Source organism: Hibiscus syriacus, unplaced genomic scaffold, assembly GCF_006381635.1.
Source record: "Hibiscus syriacus cultivar Baekdansim isolate YM2019G1 unplaced genomic scaffold, ASM638163v2 tig00116954_pilon, whole genome shotgun sequence".
NCBI lineage: Eukaryota > Viridiplantae > Streptophyta > Magnoliopsida > Malvales > Malvaceae > Hibiscus > Hibiscus syriacus.
Genome location: NW_024063483.1, coordinates 1,459,858 through 1,479,660, shown reverse-complemented (window position 1 = coordinate 1,479,660; position 19,803 = coordinate 1,459,858). Strand labels below are relative to the sequence as shown.

The 19,803-nt window shown below is 34.2% G+C and overlaps 2 protein-coding genes, 1 long non-coding RNA gene and 1 pseudogene across 6 annotated transcripts; 3 read left to right on the top strand and 1 right to left on the bottom strand.

Moving 5' to 3' along the window:
- Positions 1 to 1,557: 1,557 nt before the first annotated feature.
- On the bottom strand, positions 1,558 to 2,326 carry LOC120189279. Its single transcript, XR_005522505.1, has 3 exons — positions 2,206 to 2,326; positions 1,804 to 2,046; positions 1,558 to 1,712 (listed from the first exon to the last, which is right to left on the bottom strand). It is a non-coding gene; the product is annotated as an uncharacterized LOC120189279 (long non-coding RNA).
- Positions 2,327 to 4,865: 2,539 nt separating this feature from the next.
- On the top strand, positions 4,866 to 11,864 carry LOC120189317 (vacuolar protein sorting-associated protein 41 homolog). 4 transcript variants are annotated; one of them, XR_005522507.1, is made up of 19 exons: positions 4,866 to 5,188; positions 5,406 to 5,675; positions 5,765 to 5,944; positions 6,110 to 6,370; positions 6,667 to 6,802; positions 6,889 to 6,979; positions 7,839 to 7,941; positions 8,221 to 8,324; positions 8,399 to 8,492; positions 8,597 to 8,752; positions 8,848 to 8,910; positions 9,059 to 9,124; positions 9,472 to 9,672; positions 10,323 to 10,400; positions 10,480 to 10,599; positions 10,722 to 10,802; positions 10,922 to 10,981; positions 11,098 to 11,179; positions 11,262 to 11,329. XR_005522507.1 is itself a non-coding variant. In XM_039192629.1 (19 exons), exons 1-19 carry the CDS (start codon positions 4,934 to 4,936, stop codon positions 11,697 to 11,699), a joined length of 2,850 nt encoding a protein of 949 aa, XP_039048560.1. In that variant the 5' UTR covers positions 4,866 to 4,933; the 3' UTR covers positions 11,700 to 11,864. The 4 variants fall into 4 exon arrangements, 3 of the variants coding, with proteins under 3 accessions (XP_039048560.1, XP_039048558.1, XP_039048559.1); XM_039192629.1 differs by having other exon boundaries at positions 6,682 to 6,802; positions 10,922 to 11,007; positions 11,262 to 11,864; XM_039192627.1 differs by having other exon boundaries at positions 10,922 to 11,007; positions 11,262 to 11,864.
- Positions 11,865 to 14,060: 2,196 nt separating this feature from the next.
- LOC120189374 lies at positions 14,061 to 15,939 on the top strand (annotated as a pseudogene).
- A 436-nt stretch (positions 15,940 to 16,375) lies between these two features.
- Positions 16,376 to 19,314, top strand: LOC120189393 (SRSF protein kinase 2-like). Its single transcript, XM_039192681.1, has 4 exons — positions 16,376 to 16,702; positions 17,185 to 18,165; positions 18,649 to 18,696; positions 18,839 to 19,314. The coding sequence occupies exons 1-4, from the start codon at positions 16,502 to 16,504 to the stop codon at positions 19,202 to 19,204; spliced, it is 1,596 nt and encodes a 531-aa protein (XP_039048612.1). The 5' UTR covers positions 16,376 to 16,501; the 3' UTR covers positions 19,205 to 19,314.
- The last annotated feature ends 489 nt before the right edge of the window (positions 19,315 to 19,803 follow it).

Sequence of the window (19,803 nt, the reverse complement as noted above, 5' to 3'; positions counted from 1 at the left end):
TTTAATATGAAATAATAGATACATATAACATTAAAGTTAATTAAATAACGATATAAAATAAAAACAGATATACAACAAAAAATATAAATATGCTAAAATTTATATAAAAATTATTATTAATATGTAAAATTTTATTTAAATTTATAACACTTGAAACATATGAGAAGTATATAAACACAACATGAACATTCCATTTTTGTTTTACATTAAATTATTATGATAAATTATATAAAGTATAAGATGAATTTACACATAAATATTTTTAGGTAAAGTACGTAAATGGTATCCGACTATAGAGTGTTACTTTGTTGAGTCTTTTAACGATTAAAAGTTATAAAATATCCCTCGACTAGAAGACGTTGTTTTGTCGAGTCCCCCGATTAGTAAAAGTTACAAAACGATCATCTAACTATTCATATATTCCAAAATCATCATTTCCCTAAAAAATTGACGTCCATCTGAGCTGGACGTTAACATGTGACTGATATATAATAAAATCATAATTTAGTGATGTCTATTGACACCGTTGTTACTTTCAAACATTGACTTGCCAGCATAATGTTTCAAGCATTGGTCGACGACATAATGTAAGCGGCGATTTGATCTAGAAAATACAATTAAAATGATTTTGGGATCAAATTTTATCATATCTCTGTCAATAGGTTAACGTTCATCTCATATGACCGTCAAATTTTTTACGAAAAATGACGAGTTTGGAACATATAAATAGTTGGGGATCATTTTGTAACTTTTAATAGTTAGTGGACTCAACAAAATAACGACCTATAGTTAATGAACTATTTTTGTACTTTACCTAATTTTCTTTAAATTGAATTATAATATCAAACTGTGTAAAGTATCATATAAATAAAAACACAATACAAACATAACACTCAAAAATAAAAAATTAATTAATAGTATGTTTAAATTAACGTATCAAAATGCACAAATCAATTTATTTAAGTGGTTAAAAGAATCGTTGTTGTTCCTAGAGGTCAAGCGTTCAAGTACCAGTAATTACAAAGGTGATTGAGCATTCATTATCAAATAGTTGGGAATATTTAGAATATGTATTACTTTTGTAATCATCTTAATTTAATCTAAACAAATAACATATCAAAATTAATTTATATAAAATGAATTATTAAAATGTGAAAAAATATGCAATTTTATAAAAATCGTTCATGTGTAGGCATAACATCTACACCTAGCATATCTCAACCATGAATGCACCACTATAGTTGGCTTTTTAGCCAAGTAATCGTTTAATATAATAATTTATCAATGCACGGTTAAAGTTGTCAAAATCAACTTATTAAATTTGGTTCAATTGATATCATTATTAGTATAATATATAGAAGGATGTGAGATTAAGTATATTTATGCATTCGATACTTTTCTATTTGAGGGTGAAGAGAAATTTAAGTATTGATAATATGAGAGTTCAAATTTAAATATTAGAGATTACATTATCGTTGAGAGGAATATATAATTATGAAACTCTTAAAATGAATATGTAGTGCACTAAAAAAGAATGTTCATTAGGACCCAAAAGGTGCCCTATGAGGGATACCTTTTCTTCTCGTTGAATTAGAATGAGCTTTACATATATTATTATAAGTTTCTTCATCTCCTCCTTCACGTAATTCTTCCTCGTTATTCTTGATGCTTAAAACTAAGCTCGTGTCTCCCTTTTGCCTTATTCCTACAAGCTGCAACCATTACATGTTAAATATGAGCATAAATATTCGAATACGAGTATGAGACGATGATAATTTAAATCCGATATAATGTGAAACTGACCTTGCATCCCAAAATGCAGAAACGAAAGGGATCCAGAAGGCTTCTGCCACAGGTTTCACATAGATGAGACACCCCTTTGCTGCCGCCGCCGCCGCTAGTGGTGGCGGTTTTAGGGTGAAGTGGTCTCTCGTTTAAGAAAACAACTCTTGCGCTGTTTATCACCTAAGTTTGGACTCCACTTATATCCAATACTTTTTCAACTTCACTAACCCTTACAACATCGTGGTATGACGACCGTCTGATCTGCATTCATCTCTTCTTAGACCATAAATTTTCATACATAAATATACCAGAAAAAAAGATGAAATTAAATTCGAGGAAACCTAGAGTTTAACTTGGTTAGCTCACCCGGATTTATCTCTTATGGCAAATGAAAAATAGAAAAAGAAATGTGACGTGCACCTGAATCACGAGATGATCTTTGTGTGCGGAGGATCGGCAGTAGAAGCAAAATGCATGTTTCATGCAATCGAGACAATACATATTACATTCGTTCCTCGACGTGTCTCGATGTCTTGAGCAGACCTAGAGTTAACTTGGTTAGCTCACCCGGATTTATCTCTTATGGCAAATGAAAAATAGAAAAAGAAATGTGACGTGCACCTGAATCACGAGATGATCTTTGTGTGCGGAGGATCGGCAGTAGAAGCAAAATGCATGTTTCATGCAATCGAGACAATACATATTACATTCGTTCCTCGACGTGTCTCGATGTCTTGAGCAGTCAGTGAAGAATGTCGTCGATAACAAGGATTCGAGCCATGGCGGCACCTTCATCTCTTCGTGAAATGGGGGCTGAAGGAGAAGACAAGAACTTGAAGAATGGAACATAAGAGATTCATAAATGGGAATTAATTGCAGGACACAATAGATATAAAAGAATGTGTTGAGAACGTATTTGGATTAAGGGTTTGGATCAAAAGATGGTAGATTAAGGTGGGTTTTGGACAGTTGGATTAGGATTTATGAGAATGAAAATTAAAATTTTAATGAAAGGTTTCGTTTTATGAGCTTACGCAATACTTTTGATTCGCGTTTGCGCCTATGGGAGACTGACAACGAATGGTAACAAATAGGAGAAAAAGCACATAATAAAATCCCATGTGCACTTCATGCCTTAATGGGGCTACACATGGAAATCGGTTGGATAAATATATAATTTCATGTTTGAATTTGTTGTTTCTTTAATATGATGTCGGCATATCTAATCTTTTATTTTTATTTAATTTAATATTTTTACGTGATATTTAAATTTAATAATTTTAACCTATTATGATATAATATTATATGTCGTAATCTTTTTTTTTCTTGTTGAAATGCTAATTTATTTAAATATATCAACTTTAACTTCATGTATCAAAATAATATCATTCAAAATTATTTATAAAAATAAGATATACTTTGAGATTAATGACAATTGATACGAATTCATTGTAAAATATATTATATAAAAGTAAATTTATAATATTATAATATAAATATTAAAAAATGATAAATTTCATCTCATTTATCTTTCAATACAGATAGTGTATTTTAGAATAAAATAATACAAACCAAGTTATCTCAATGGTCTAGTGGATAGTTGTTATTGTTAGAAGTCTCAAGTTTGAGCACTAAAGATTGCAAGGGTAATAAGCTTTAATTGTCAAAATTGTTGAGAATCTTTAGAACATGTACTACCTTATAATCATCCTAGATTAATAAAAAAAATTAAAATAAATAAAAAGATAATTTTATGCAATATTTATATAAGCATATTTAATTTTATGATTTTTTTATAATGTATTTGATAATAAAATAAAAAAATAATTCTATTTCTAGAATGTTAATTTTAATAATAGGGTTCAATTTTTATACGAGGAGTATTAAATGATAATTATCTAAAAAATAAACATCAACAATAAGAGTGTGTTTGATTCACGGAATATAAAATTAATTTTTAGAATAACATTATTGGAATGTAACATTATTATGAGAATGTTGTATTACCTTGTTTGATTGTTTAGTAAGAATCTAAGATTACTGTATTTGGTTGAAGGAATATAAAATTATTTAGATACATATTTTACTAAATTATACTTGTGATATATATCTTTTTAAAATTAAACTTTAATATTAATTTATAAATATTTGAATAAAAATTTATAAAAAATATTTTAATCGTTATACTATATAACTAGTACAACTTTTGAAGAAAAATACATTTAATATATAATTAATATAATTAATATACTAAATTTATATCTCTAAATAATATTCATAAGTATCATATTTATTTATATAAAATATAATATAATATGAAAAAAACAATATTATGATATTGAGTGGATAAAAATATTTTTTTCAATGTATATAAGATCCGTTTTCTAATAACTAAAAGTTAAATATTTTTTAAATAATTACATTTTTACAATAATATTATTTTTTCACCTTGTAAAATTATAAGTAATAAATATATTGAATATCAAAAATATAAATATTTTAAATTCTCAAATTTATTAATATTTTAGTGAATCAAACTCTTTGTATATTATTATTATGTTTATAATTTTGAGTAAACTAAAAAAATAAAAATTAATAGTGATCATTATAAAAGAATTCATTAGTCTAATAATATTTTTGTTTAAAATAATAAAAATTGTATAATACTTAATAATTTAAAAGTAATGATATTCTCACCATTTTAATACAAAAAATTATTATTATTAGAAAAAAATACTCTCTAATAAAAAAAATTTATAAATCAAACGTGAAAATATAATTTAAAAAAAATTATACTCTTTAATTATATTTTTTTTCGCGAATCAGAATAAATAAAACCCAATCATTGCTCTAACGCACATAAAGTATTTATAATTTTATATAGAAAACCCCGAAGGGAACTAGAATAAAAAAGAAAATCCCAAAACAGATGTGAAAATAAATAAATAAATAAATAAATAAAAACAGTGACTCATACACTAGTGAAAAGACTACAGGTGGCACCATCATTGCTCACCGTCCCTTTGTTGGCTAGCAAATAAATAATTAAAATCAACCGTCATTTATTAATTATACCAAAATAAAGCCCAAACCAAAACCCGACTCGGATCCTCCATCTCCCTTTTTCTCAATTCCAGGAATCCAGCAAATGTCTCCGTTTCCATCAGAGAACGGCATCGAAGGAGGCGACGAGCGAGAAGAAGAGGAAGAAGACAAAGATGTTGAAGATGAAGATGAGGAAGAGGAAGAAGAAGAGCCGAGGCTTAAGTATCAAAGGATGGGAGGAAGCATCCCTTCATTGCTCTCTAACGAGGCAGCTTCCTGTATCGCCGTTGCCGAACGCATGATCGCACTCGGGACCTACGATGGAAACATTCACATACTCGACTTTTTAGGAAACCAGGTGAAAGTTTAATTTGATTTTATTTTGTTTCATCGCTTTAGATCTTATATTTCGTTCCAGGATCTTTATATACGTTGTTTTGGATTAGTTAGTAGATTTTAATAAGTTATTTAGTAAAGCTAATTGTTTTAGTTGCATCCGGTTATTGAATCACGTTGGAAAATGAATTTTATTTTATTTATTTTATGCTTTAAAAGCTGTGTTTCGTTGTGTGTAGGTTAAGGAATTTGCTGCTCATTCGGCTACAGTGAATGAGCTTAGTTTTGATATAGAAGGTGAATACATTGGAAGCTGTTCTGATGATGGCTCTGTTGTAATAAACAGTCTTTTCACTGACGAGAAATTGAAATTCGATTATCATCGTCCTATGAAAGCGATTGCTCTTGATCCTGATTATGCAAGAAAATCATCTAGGAGATTTGTAGCTGGTGGTTTAGCAGGGCACTTATATTTTAATACCAAAAAGTGGCTTGGCTATAAGGATCAGGTTCGTGGTGCTTGTTTGACTTTGATGTATTTGAAAAAGGATTTTCTCTCTCTAAATTTTTGATGTTTTGTATGTTAACTGGATTGTAGGTTTTGCACTCGGGTGAAGGTCCAATCCATGCGGTGAAATGGAGAACAAATCTCATTGCTTGGGCTAATAATGTAGGTGTGAAAGTTTATGATGCTGCAAATGATCAGCGGATTACATTTATAGAAAGACCAAGAAGCAGTCCTCATCCTGAAGTTCTGCTCCCTCATTTGGTTTGGCAGGTTAGTCGAAGATTAAACTGGAATAGTTGGAAGTTGTTTAAGACTATATAAAATTTCTGAAGTATTTTCTTTTTAAAGTTTTTACTTTCCTAGGTCTCCATGAAGCATGATGTTGTTTCTTGTTGTTGTTTTTGCAATTGCTTATTGTTTGAACTTTGCATTCAGGATGATACTTTACTGGTGATTGGCTGGGGAACCTCTGTCAAGATTGCATCAATAAAAACAAATTTGAATAAAGGAACTAATGGAACATATAGGAATGTTACAACGTCTAACATGAACCAAGTAGATATTGTTGCATCTTTTCGGACTAGCTATTTCATATCAGGAATTGCTCCTTTTGGTGATTCTTTGGTTGTCCTTGCTTATATTCCTGGTGAAGAAGACGGAGAGAGCGAATTTAGTAGCTCAGTACCATCACGACAGGTATATGTCTTTTATGTTTTTAAACTCCAATAAGTTCCTCGTCATGCATGCACCTTCTAATGTTGAGGTTTTATCATGCTATCTTTGTGCATTACCTGAGTTTTTTTTTTACCTAAATTTTGCCCATAAGTTAAGAATTACTTGGGACGTGTATTATCAAATTGATCAGTCTGTTCTTTTCTCAGTAATGCAAGACCCGTGCTTGTTATTTCTTTATTTGATTACAATGACTCATTGGCATGCATTTTTTTTTATAGAAAACTTTTAACTCATTGCCATGCATGAATCTACTAAAGCAGGGTAGTGCACAGAGACCAGAGGTACGTGTAGTAACTTGGAACAATGATGAACTGGCAACAGATGCCTTACCTGTGCATGGGTTTGAGCACTACAAAGCAAAGGATTATTCCTTGGCCCATTCTCCCTTCTCAGGTTGATATCTCTGTTTTTTGAATTTTCTGGACCTTTGGACACAATTTACAGTCAATAATTATGGTGCTTTTCTCACATGAACGTAGGAAGCAGTTATGCTGGTGGACAGTGGGCTGCTGGTGATGAACCAATCTATTACATTGTATCACCAAAGGATGTTGTCGTAGCAAAACCAAGGTTACTATTGATTCTTTGCACACTGTAGCCTTCTAAAGATTATTGTTGCTTCTTATGATTAAAGGGTCATGGTTGCTGCAGTAATATGCATTAATAGCTAACTAGGTTTTATATTAAATTTATTAGTGTCAATCTGGTGTTGATTGCTTATCTATTTATGATATATATATATAAAACTCCCAACTGAGTTAACCTCTTGAGTGAGATGACACCAACTCAGTTAAGAATAGAAAAAAAAACTAAAACAAAAAGAATCTACATAAAATACTATCAGATCTTTTAACGTATTAATCCTTTTACCTTTTAAACACGCACAAATATATTTTATTTTCAAATTACTCGCATGATGTGTGGTCGTATTCTAGTTTAATGTAAAGGATTTGAGTTTATGGATAATCTCTCTTCCCATAGTTGCTAATATGTTTTTTTTATAATTCCTACACCCTCTAATTTACTTAAATTATCTGACTTGTTTATATACATATATTGATCCATCTTGCTCTTTAAGCTTGACACCTGACAGTAAAGTTTACAAGCTTCTGTTTTGCAGTTTAACATGATCCAAGTATGTAGTACTATTATATATTTGCAACTTAAAAAACAGGAATAGTTAAAAAAATGCTTATGAGGTTCATTCTCATCAAATTATGATAGTTCTGTGAATATTGTAAATCTTCAGATGAACTATTATGTAGTGCATTCTCATAGGGCATGAGTTTTGTCTGAGTTTTGATGTCAAGATCCCCTTAATATGGCGATACTTTGGATTGGTACTATTGTATTAGAATTTGTCATATATTTTCTAAGTACCTGCAGAAGTATTTTTGCAAATTTAACCTATATTTTTTTTTACTCTTAGGGATGTGGAGGATCACATTGCATGGCTTCTTCAGCATGGTTTGCATGAAAAAGCTTTAGCGGCAGCTGAGTCTGGTCAGGGACGGAGTGAACTCATTGATGAGGTAATTTTGGTTCTTTCGTTGATATATTATTATTGCTAATGACTTTGTATAAATTACTGGACAATGCTATGCTACCTGTAGGCATTCCTAATTAAATCTGATTATTGCATTAATATTGTAGACTCTGGCTGCATATGATTGTATATTAATTTTGATTTGTGGTAAAATAGTACCTATTATTGCTGGTAGTATTGTTGGCTTAGGTTTCTATTCCATCGTCCATGTTATTTACTAAAATATTTTTGTTTTTCTTTTTTGGTTTTATCACTCTACATGTAGGTGGGATCTAGATACCTAGATCACTTGATTGTTGAAAGGAAATATATTGAGGCTTCATCCTTGTGTCCCAAATTGTTGCAAGGATCTGCTACGGCCTGGGAAAGGTACCAAAAGGCATGATTCGTAACTCTCTCCCTACATTTCTTGTTAATCACTTGCATTCAATTGCTTTTGACAGATGGGTATTCCACTTTGCACATCTCCGTCAACTTCCTGCATTGGTTCCGTATATGCCAACTGAAAACCCAAGGCTGCGTGATACTGCATATGAGGTTCATTAGGACAGCAACTGTGTGCAAATATTCATGTAGTCCACTTCTATAATTTTTCATACATATCAGCTTGAAATTAAAACTACCTTTCTGTTATGCTGCAGGTTGCACTTGTAGCCCTTGCAACAAATCCATCCTTTCATAAGGATCTCTTGTCAACTGTTAAATCTTGGCCACCTGTCATTTATTCTGCATTGCCTGTTATTTCTGCCATAGAGCCGCAATTAAATACTTCATCAATGACTGATGTCCTTAAAGAGGTTCGTAAGGCAGTTTGTGGCATATCTGATATGGTTTGAATTTTGAATTGGCTGACGGCTCATATGGGGAATGATCATAAACTTTCTCTTTATAGGCACTTGCAGAGTTGTATGTTATTGATGGGCAGAATGAGAAAGCTTTTTCACTCTATGCTGATGTAAGTTTTTGGATGTAAATTTGTGCTCAAATATCTACAGTTATCTTTAAATTCATCTAATGCAAATTGCTTCTGGAAACTAGGTTTCCATCTATTCTCTGGTTGGATAGGTTGTATCTTAATGTATTTACTTCTCTGAGTTTTTCAGCTTATGAAGCCTGATGTATTTGACTTCATTGAAAGGCACAACTTACAAGATTCCATTCGTGAAAAGGTATGGTGATGGTCCTTATGGATGGGCTGGTGCAATGTCTGAGCTACTTTACTTTCTCATGAATGATAATATTTTTATAGAATAACTGAATATCTGTTTCATTTGAGGCCAGTCTGTGAAATTCTGAAATGGATGCATTAAATGATTTTACTTCTTTGGCTGCCATTTGACACTTTGATTTGCAATGATACTTAAAGTCTACAATATATGGTATATGATTTTTGCGCCATGTTCCAGAAATAAAAACAATTCATGGCTTTCCAATTTCCCTTTGTTGATATTCTAGAGGATTTTTTTAATTTTGTTATTCTATTATTGACGTCCTTTCTCTTACATGTGAGGTGCAGGTTGTCCAGTTGATGATGCAAGATTGTAAGCAGGCTGTCACTTTATTTATCCAAAATAGGGACTTGATTACACCATCTGAAGTTGTTTCACAACTTCTGAGTGCTGGAAATAAGTGTGATTCAAGATATTTCATGCATTTATATCTGCATTCTTTATTTGAAGTCAACCCACATGCCGGAAAGGATTATCATGATATGCAGGTATGGATAAGACAACTATCTTGGTATTTTAATAGCTTTTATGTGAATAATGTGGGTTGTATTACTTTTAAATTTATCTATTTTTCTGATATTTGTTTCAACTTGCTAGCTTCAAATATTAGTTGTTGGGGAGGTGAAATGTATTTCACACCTTATCTATGTGTGGTCAATGGTGAAGCAAACTTGTCATGCATTCCAAATTAGTCCTGATTTGTTTTGGCAACATAAGATTACCCATGACAGATTAACTTTGAACTGTTTGTATGGGTTTCAGTTGGATGCTAATAGTAGCCCATGTGGTTTGTACATTAATCGATAGAGCTCAATCTATGGCTGTAACCTGGACCATAAATCAATCCAGGTTATAGATTTGATGGTCTGCCATCAGGTATACTGCTTATATGTGTTAAAATCAACCCAAATAAAGAAAAAGAATATTAAAATTTCCTATGAGACGGAGAAGATGTCTCTTGCTCTTTCGATGCTGTATTAATGCTTCAGATTTTGTTGCCTGTAAAGTGTAAACATATTTTTCTAGTATTCAATACTTTTGGCTGTCTACTCAAGATGTAAATTCATGTGTATAAGGTTTTCGTTCTTATGTTGAATAGATTTTCTAATAAATTATTGACTATTATCTTGATGTTTAGGTAGAGCTTTATGCTGAATATGATCTGAAGATGTTACTTCCTTTTCTTCGCAGCAGTCAACATTACACACTAGAGAAGGTTTGCACAGTCTAAACTTTAGGTTGTAAAGATAACATCATAATTTTCCATAAATGACGCTGCTGAAATTCATCCTCAGGCATATGAGATCTGTGTCAGAAGAGGTCTTGTAAGGGAGCAAGTTTTCGCCCTTGGAAGAATGGGGAATTCAAAACAAGCCCTTGCTGTCATCATAAATGAATTAGGAGATATAGAAGAGGTAGTTATATGTCATTTTCAGTGTTCAGTCCTCCAGCTTTTAGCCGATGCCCGAGTTTCTATTAGTATTTCTGGTAATATAAGGATTGTTACTAACGAGAAAAGTCTTGTTATTTTCCCAAGGCTGTAGAATTTGTGAGCATGCAGCATGATGATGATCTTTGGGAAGAATTGATTCAGCAATGCCTCCACAAACCTGAAATGGTAAAGGCACAAAATGCAGACCGGAAATATGCATATATTTGTCTTATGATTTGTCATATTTATCCTTTTCTGGTTGTCCACTTCCCCTTTCTTTTTATCATTCTCTCACGAATTCGCAGGTGGGTGTCTTATTGGAACACACTGTGGGCAATCTTGATCCTATCTATATTGTAAACATGGTACCCAATGGCCTAGAGATTCCTCGGTTAGTATTCTCTCTTTCATAAGTGCAAATTGCAAATTTTTATATAGCTAGGCTAGTAGAATTTGACTCAATTCTCTATGTTATTTTCAGGCTTAGGGATCGTCTAGTCAAAATTATAACTGATTACAGAACTGAAACTTCTCTTAGACATGGGTGCAATGATATTCTCAAGGTACTCTTACTCCTAACATGTGTTGTTACTTGGAATTTCAATCTTTGGAACTTGACATTGGTGTAAATGTGAACTAATACAGGCTGATTGTGTTAACCTGTTGGTTAAATACTATAACGAAGCTAGACGTGCAGTTTGCTTGAGCAATGAAGAGGTCAATTATAGCTCCAAGAGGGAAGCAAGTGGAGCCTCTCTATCGATAGAGAAAACTCCTAGTGCTAGGAACATGGTAGTTAAGTCTAAAACTAGGGGAGGGGGAAGATGTTGCATGTGTTTCGATCCTTTCTCGATACAAAATGTATCGGTCGTTGTTTTCTTTTGCTGCCATGCTTATCACACGACTTGCTTGACGGACTACGCTTACGCTGATGACAGCAAAAAGAGGACTGGAACGACATCTCAAGAGCCTTACGGGTACTATAACGATGATGAGGGTGAGGATGAAGAAGATGACGATAATGATGAGCAGGCTGGCAGCCATCGAATGCGATGTATTCTATGTACCACGTCGGCAAGTTAAGTTTGTAATGCTTTATAATTATGCTAAGTCTATGCATGTGAGGGTGTGCTGTGCTTTTTGCTCCCAATTTCTTTCCCTTTCTAACCCATTTCTTATTCTTCTCTTGTATTGTTGTGTGGCAACATATGTATTATAGTCCATGTAATTATTGGAAAGTGGAATTTATAATTTTTGGCGGTTGGTTTTTGTGGCATATACCTGGTATCGTAAAAAAAGTTTTTTTAATATAGTTATTTTTATTTATTTTATTGAATAATTAATTTAAATTAGATTTTGTATAAATTTTATTGTGAAAGCTATTTTCTTAAGTGAATAAAACCAATTAAAATTAAATTAAAAAAAATCATGAAAATTAAATTTACGTAAATGAAAAGAAATCTTGGGTTCTAATCACAGATGCTAAAGACGCCAGTCTGAATTATGCCCATATAGCATCTATGATTGTGAGCCGATTAAATTTCTTTTCAATTCACGTGTTGAATTTCTCTAAAATATTTATGCCATTATATTTATAATATATATATACCAATAATATTAAATCTGTATGTGTTATAAGTTGCCTATAAATTAGTATCAATAGAACTTAAAGGCCAAACTTTCACTCGAAAGAAATAACGGTGAATAGTCGTTCTATCATTAATTCCTTATTATTCATTTTAGGGATTTAAATTAATTTGAACCGTCTCCAATTGTGAGTTTAAAAATGGTAGACATGGCAGATCAAACTCTTTGTTTGTAATCATCACCAGCAATGCGATGGTGTAATCCGATAAGATTACATTTTTAGTGCCATTTTTGGCTTTTGGATTCATATGAGTAATCGAATATAAGTATATAAGAATAAAGTTATGAGATCAAATTATTTGTTTTTAAAATTATAAGAAGATAGGTGCTAAGCTTAAGAGTTGGTATGCAAGGTATTTGAGTTATGCTGACAGGTTGCAACTCATAAATTCAGTTTTATTTAGTAATGTTAACTTCTGATGTCGTCGACTGATTTTGTCAAAAACAGTGTTGAGAAGGGTTGAGAGTTGTGTACCAAATTCTTTTAGAAAGGAAGTGACTCCTGTTTTAGGTGCTAAAGTAAGCTGAAAGAAGATTTGTTTTTCCAAGGTTGAGGGAGATCTTGGGCTCAAGGATATTTACTGTTGGGATAAAGCCAATATGGTTCAACTTATTTGAAACATATTTAGCAATGTATCGATGTGGGTAGCCTGGGTCGAGGCCTATGTCATTAGGGATGAGGACTTTTGACAAGTGGCTTGCAAGGATTCCGTGTACTGGAGCTTGAGGAAATTACTTCAGCTTGGGGGGAGGCTGTTGCTTTCTTCTCAAGGGTCACTGACTTGGATGCAGCAAGAACCAAGCTGATTTGGGATGAGATTAGGAACAGGAATGAGAAGGTTCCTTGGCCCTGTGCCAAGGCATTCAGTTGTTGTTTTGCTAACTATTCTCGACAAGCTTGCTACTCGGAACAAGTAGGCTCGTATGGAGATTACTTCCGATGGTGTTTGCAGCCTCTGTGGTGCTGTTAATGAATTCAAGGATAATATTTTTTTGGATGTCTTTTCAAGGAACAATTGGAGAGCTATTTTGGACAGGTGTGGATTGGCTGGATGAGTTTTCAGTTGGGATGAGGAGAAGCAATGGACTTTCCTGAGGCTGAGAGGTAAATCTATGTTTGCATACATTTTGAAAATTGCTTGGAACGCTACAATCTACTTCACCTGACAGGAGAGGAATAAGAGAGTGTTTACTGGTGTTATTAGAAGTTGGCCGGAGATTTTGAATTCCATTGGGGATTTGGTTAGAATTAAATTCTTTGACAAATATATAGATAGGTTACAGCTAATCAACCAATCTCTTTATAGTGCTTGAGGGATTGCTTAGAATATCTGTATTTTTGTAGGATGCTCTTTGTTTTTATATATTTTCCGTAGGTAATAAGATTTCAAATTATCCAAAAAAAAAATTATAAGAAGTATTTAAACAAAAATAGAGATTAAAATTTAATTTATTTAATTTTAAAATTGAAAGAGGCTTAAAATGTAAATAAACTAGAATAATAAAAAAAGATTAAAGTCTAATTTCTCATATTCTAAAATCAATATGAACTTAAAAATAATTAAATTAAAAAATTGGAAAGCATGTCTTCCCAAATTCTACAACATTTGCATCATCAATGTTGGAAGGTAAGCCCCTCCCATACTGGCCCACTCACATTCAAGTGGTGCCTTCTTCAAATCAAAACTGAAATAACCTATGTTACCGTCCGAATTTTATATTATTTTTACAAGTATTTGCTATATACCAAACACGAGTGTTTTAATATAGATAAAACTGGTTTAGTATCAATAGAATATGGCGATGTTGAAAACGTTGTGCAACACAAACAAGGGCCATGGAGGGTTATTTTCAGACATTCAGTTCCTTACGTGTTCCTTAATTTTTATGTCATGTGTCATGGGAACACAATTCAACATCCCAAGAATAGGAGCAGTTGGTGGAAGAAGAATCAGAAATGAAGCGGAAATCACATGGGGTTGGGATTCTAAAGACTTCCAGACCTTGTTCTACGACCGGTTTACCTCAAAGATATGTAATTAATTCCAAGTACAATGCAAGTTCACCCATCATGGTCTATTTCGGTGCCGAAGAAGCATTGGATTACGATTTATCTGGAATCGGATTTCTGACGGATAATGCGCCGGCCTGGGCTTTACTAGTATACATAGAGGTAAAGAGTTGAAGCCTTTTTAATCTAATTTCATTCTCTCCTCTTCTTCTCACCCTGTTTCTACATTCATCGCACCATCGGTTTTACGGAAAATCGGTTCATACGGCGGAAGTAAATGCTTACTATGTTTCTGCAGTAATAAGATTGAGTCAGTGACCATACTCATAATTTTAACATATTTGACACTTGTTTTTTTCTACTTGCGAAGTGCTTGCTGCATGTTTTCGGCTAAAATATCCTCATGTTGCTCTTGGAGCCCTTGCCTCCTCAGCTCCTATCCTATCTCCATGATCTTGCACCGCCAGTTGGTTACCATGCAATTGTCACCGAAGATTTTAAGGAAACCACTGAAAGTTGCTACCAAACGATCCGGAAATCATGGCACGAATTCGACGAAGTTGCTTCCAATTCTAATGGTCTTTCAATCCACAGTATGAGGTTCAAAACCTGCGAGTAAGCAAAGCAAATTAACTATACATGATAGTCATTGTTGTTGTCGTCGTCCATATGCCGTGTTTAATGTTACAAGCACTAATCTCTTCTTGTAATTTAATCAGAAAATTGAAGACAAGTTTTGATCTTAAGGACTTCTTGGACTCGGTATATTCCGACACAGCGCAGTATGATCATCTCCCAACCTATCCTAGTATTCTCTGCAGTGGCATCGACAGTGCTCCTCAAAGGACTGATATGTACTTGACCAAATATTCTCTGGTGTCGTCGCATATATGGGAAATAAATCATGCTACGACATGAATGAATTCAATCATCCAACTGATGAAACTTATATAGGATGGAAATGGCAGGTGAGAGAGGTGACTGAAGATAGCCGATAACTTGTTCATATAGCTCTCAGTTACATGATTCCATACCTATTTGCAAACATGTAGTGAGATGATGATGCCCATAGGGCACGGAAACAACGACTCAATGTTTCCGCCCGAACCGTTCGACCTAAACGGTTTCATAAAGAAATGTGAGACCTTGTTCGGTGTCCAGCCTTGGGCACATTGGGTGACAACTCACTACGGAGGCCATGTCAGTTTGTTTGATCTTCATAGCTTTGTATTCGCATCGAATCCTTAATCAAAGTCTCCCATATTGGCAGGATTTGAAACTGATTCTTCATAAATTTACCAGCAACGTCATTTTCTCTAATGGCCTGAGAAATCCTTACAGCAGAGGCGGCCGTATATCAACTTTAAATATAATCGATCACCCGATTTAACATGATTTTTATGTTATTACAGGGTATTGGAGAACATATCAGATAGAGTTGTTGCAGAGTCAATAGTATTTCTACATATGTTTCAGTTTATGTCACATTTCAACTATGAACTAACATTAACATGCTTCTGCAGGATCTCATTAATGCTGGAAACGAGAAGCGATCCACCGTGGTTGATGGAGAAACGGAAAACGGAAGTTGAGAGAATCATCTCATTTGTAATAATGTTAACAATGCATATGAAATTAAGTTCGATAGATTTACATGATGGATAACATTTCGTTAAAAAATGGAATAATTTTTGGACCTGTCTCATTTAACCTGATCCGGTACTTATAAAAAAATGGTTGTCCCTTGTTCTATATGTAATGGGGTAAGGAGGAAGTAAGATAGTAGGTTGCCCCCAATACTAGGTTGAGAGCAGTTTCCGTAGAAGACCTCTAAATTATGAAATGTTTTTCATGAGACTCGATCTCACGACCTCAAATTAAAGATCCTTGTGCTTTACTAACTGAGATGGATGATCATTTCCTCTGATCTAGTACTTATGCTATCATTAAATATATATTTGTTGTAGACTGAGCACGTGAAGCCCAAACCACAAGAATACTTGTCCAGTCCCCAAAGCTAAAAAGGTCCATCAATACCGTATCTCTCGTTGGTCTCCTTTTATACTTTTACCTTCAAATTTCCCAGAAACCCTAATTTCATCAAATTGTTTCTCTCTCTCTCGCTTCTCGTAAACTCAATCTCTCCAGTCCCGTTATAACTCAATTGAATTTGATCAAGAACTGTAAGCTTAAATACTCAATTTGTTCATTTTTACTTGTTTTGGAGATGGCTGAGGATAAGAGCGGAGATCCAAGTGAAGTGAGTGATTACTCATCGGAAGATGAAGGGACTGAAGATTATAGAAGAGGAGGGTACCACGCGGTGCGTATTGGCGACACTTTCAAGAACGGTTGCTATGTGATTCAGAGCAAGCTTGGTTGGGGTCATTTCTCCACCGTTTGGCTCGCTTGGGATACCCAAAGATCGGTATTTTCCTCTTCCTTTATTTCTTTTGTGCTTCCCTTTGCCCCCTCTTATGGTAAAAGTTTATTCTTTTATGGAAAGCTGGTTAAGCATTAATATGGTGAATTATTTGTTTATGGGTGTATGTATTAAGAACAATGAAAGATGTCATTGTAAGAGATGCTGGAATGTGCATTGCTTTTGGTTAATTGAAGGGTCTTATTTCTGCAGCTAATGTTGTGAAGAGTCCGAGATTTGCCTTCTTGCAATTGAGCTTCAAATGCCCTTCATTTTCCCATCGGAGATAATTCTCTCTTTTTACATATAGTGCTCTTGTTGAGACATTTTCATTTTAATTCTTTTCAATATGATTATATGAGGTGTTCTGTTTCTTGTTTAGGTCATAAGATTCTTTGTGTGTTGAACTTCGTCTTATTGTAGAACTGGATCAACCATTGCCATTTGAATTTCACGTCTTTAACCCCATGAGAATTTATTGTTTGTAGCGTTATGTAGCTTTGAAGATTCAAAAGAGTGCTCAGCATTACACCGAGGCGGCAATGGATGAGATAAAGATCCTCAAACAGATAGCTGAGGGAGATCCGGACGATAAAAAGTGTGTTGTGAAGCTCTTGGATCATTTTAAGCATTCGGGGCCTAATGGGAACCATATGTGTATGGTTTTTGAGTACTTGGGGGATAACCTTTTGACTCTTATTAAATATAGTGATTATCGAGGAGTTCAACTTCACATGGTTAAAGAGATTTGTCGTCATATTTTGACGGGGCTCGATTATTTACACCGTGAACTTTCAATCATTCACACTGATTTGAAGCCGGAGAATGTGCTACTATTGTCAATGATTGATCCATCAAGAGATCCTAGGAAATCTGGTGCTTCCCTCATCCTTCCAACTAGGAAGGATAAGGTTGTCTTGGAGGCTGTTTCTTCAAAAGAAATTAAGAGTTTGAATGGAGATTTGACAAGGAATCAGAAAAAGAAGATTCGGAAGAAGGCTAAGAAGGCAGCTCAAGACTGTGTTGGAAAGGAACCTTTGGAGGAAACCGAGACAGATTCCAAGACTGGTGGTACGGAAGACACCAATGCTGATGTGAAATCAAATGAAGTTTCTGGTGAAACGCAGCCAAATAGTTCTGTGGTTGAAGATGATCCAAGGAGTGATGGAATTAACAATCGTGACCAAGGAAAGGAGTGTCATAGCAGGGGGAGCCGTGCAACGAGGAAAAGGCTGTTGGCTGAAGCTGATCTTAAATGTAAATTGGTTGATTTTGGCAATGCTTGCTGGACATATAAACAGTTTACAAACGATATTCAAACCAGACAGTATAGATGCCCTGAGGTTATCCTTGGATCCAAGTATTCAACGTCAGCTGACTTATGGTCTTTTGCTTGCATTTGTTTTGAACTGGCTACCGGTGATGTTCTTTTTGATCCACACAGTGGTGACAACTATGATCGCGATGAGGTATGCAGGAACCATTTTACTTTCCATCTTGCATTTATATTATCCCGTGCTGGATACTTTGATAGTCTTATGTGCCTCTTAATGATGGTGGACCTTGTGGTTACTCCTGTGTGATGGTCATGGGTTTAGGGTTTACATATATCCAGTAATCCATACATCTGTACCTCCCTTATGCAGTCCAAATAAGGACAGAGGAGAGAATGAATGAACTTTCATTAGCTTTAGATGCATACCAGATAAGGTTTCTTTCTATATTATGTCTGGAGTAAGCTTAAAGTATCCTACAAGCGATGTGACTGCCTACTTGTTTCCTATTTGTGCAATGGAAAAATAACATAACTAATTCTTAGGAATGAAAGACCACCATAAGTTAAGATGAGCCCTTCAGACTTTTTTTTCTTCAATATTAATTATGTTGAGTTCTGTAGGTCATTACAGATTTTGTTATCACCTTTTCCCTCGACTTACATCTTTCATTTCCAGGATCACTTGGCATTGATGATGGAGCTTCTCGGAATGATGCCACGCAAGGTAAAAACAACACATGGCTTACAAAGGAATGAATTTCCCGTTCAACAAAGTTAATATTTGAATGTTTTACGTTGTAAATCATGTAATTTAAGTTATTGTGGTTGTGAATCTCACTGTTCGAGTTTCTAACAATTTTCTTCAGATTGCATTAGGTGGACGCTACTCTCGGGATTTTTTCAATAGACATGGAGATTTGAGGCATATTCGCCGATTACGCTTTTGGCCTCTCAGTAAGGTGCTTATGGAAAAGTATGATTTTAACGAGCAAGATGCTACTGATATGGCTGACTTCCTTGGTCCTATACTTGATTTTGCCCCTGAAAATAGACCCACAGCTTCTCAATGCCTTAGCCATCCATGGATCAGTGCAGGCCCTCTACTGCTCGAACCTTCTGCAACTGTTCACAAACAGTCCATAGATGATAGTACATCTCAAAAGGAAAGGAAAGAGAAGGATGACAGAGAGCCCTTGGAGGCTAGGGTAGGGAATATAGCAATCGATGGGTGAGCTTCAAAGCCATTGAAAGAAATGCCTCCGAAGTTGGAATAACATTTCGAGGAGATCTAGCTTGAGTCGGGGAAGGTTTATTTTAGGGGTTTACTCCAATTTTGTGAGAACATCTTTGCTCATGCACCCCAATTTTAGGGTACATGTTGAAAGCAAAGGCTGGCTCCCATGGTGGATGGATGTAATTTTTTATCACCTTTCCATGTAGAATTTAGACTGTTTCTTCATAGAAATCGTGCTTAAAACTTGTTGGTCAAATTGTTCTTTGGGACATCCGTTGTATGCATTTTATTGGAAATGATTCTTGATATTCTTTTGCTACTATTATTCTTTGATGCTAAGGTAGGTAACTGCCAAAAGTTATGCAATTTGGCACTGCAACTGATAGTTCTAACATGCCATGAAGGAATTGCCGTCATTTTTGAAATTATTTTGTCCTACAACGCTGCAAATCATAGTTATCTTGCCATTTGTTTCTTACTGTCGTTTGTTGTTGTATGGTCTTATTTCATTTGTCCCAAAAAAATGATTCATTGTTTACTCATGTCTGAAAAGTTCAAATTATTGCTTTATTTTTAGTAGTCTGGGGTGATTAAAGA

Bases quoted from the DNA above. Each gene is read 5' to 3' on its own strand.
- LOC120189317 (XM_039192627.1), top strand. From the start codon at position 4,934: ATGTCTCCGTTTCCATCAGAGAACGGCATCGAAGGAGGCGACGAGCGA. The intron at 9,125-9,471 runs GTATGGTGATGG...TGTGAGGTGCAG, and splicing joins AAGATTCCATTCGTGAAAAG to GTTGTCCAGTTGATGATGCA. The intron at 10,401-10,479 runs GTTTGCACAGTC...ATTCATCCTCAG, and splicing joins AACATTACACACTAGAGAAG to GCATATGAGATCTGTGTCAG.
- LOC120189393 (XM_039192681.1), top strand. From the start codon at position 16,502: ATGGCTGAGGATAAGAGCGGAGATCCAAGTGAAGTGAGTGATTACTCA. The intron at 16,703-17,184 runs GTATTTTCCTCT...TATTGTTTGTAG, and splicing joins CTTGGGATACCCAAAGATCG to CGTTATGTAGCTTTGAAGAT. The intron at 18,697-18,838 runs GTAAAAACAACA...AATTTTCTTCAG, and splicing joins TCGGAATGATGCCACGCAAG to ATTGCATTAGGTGGACGCTA.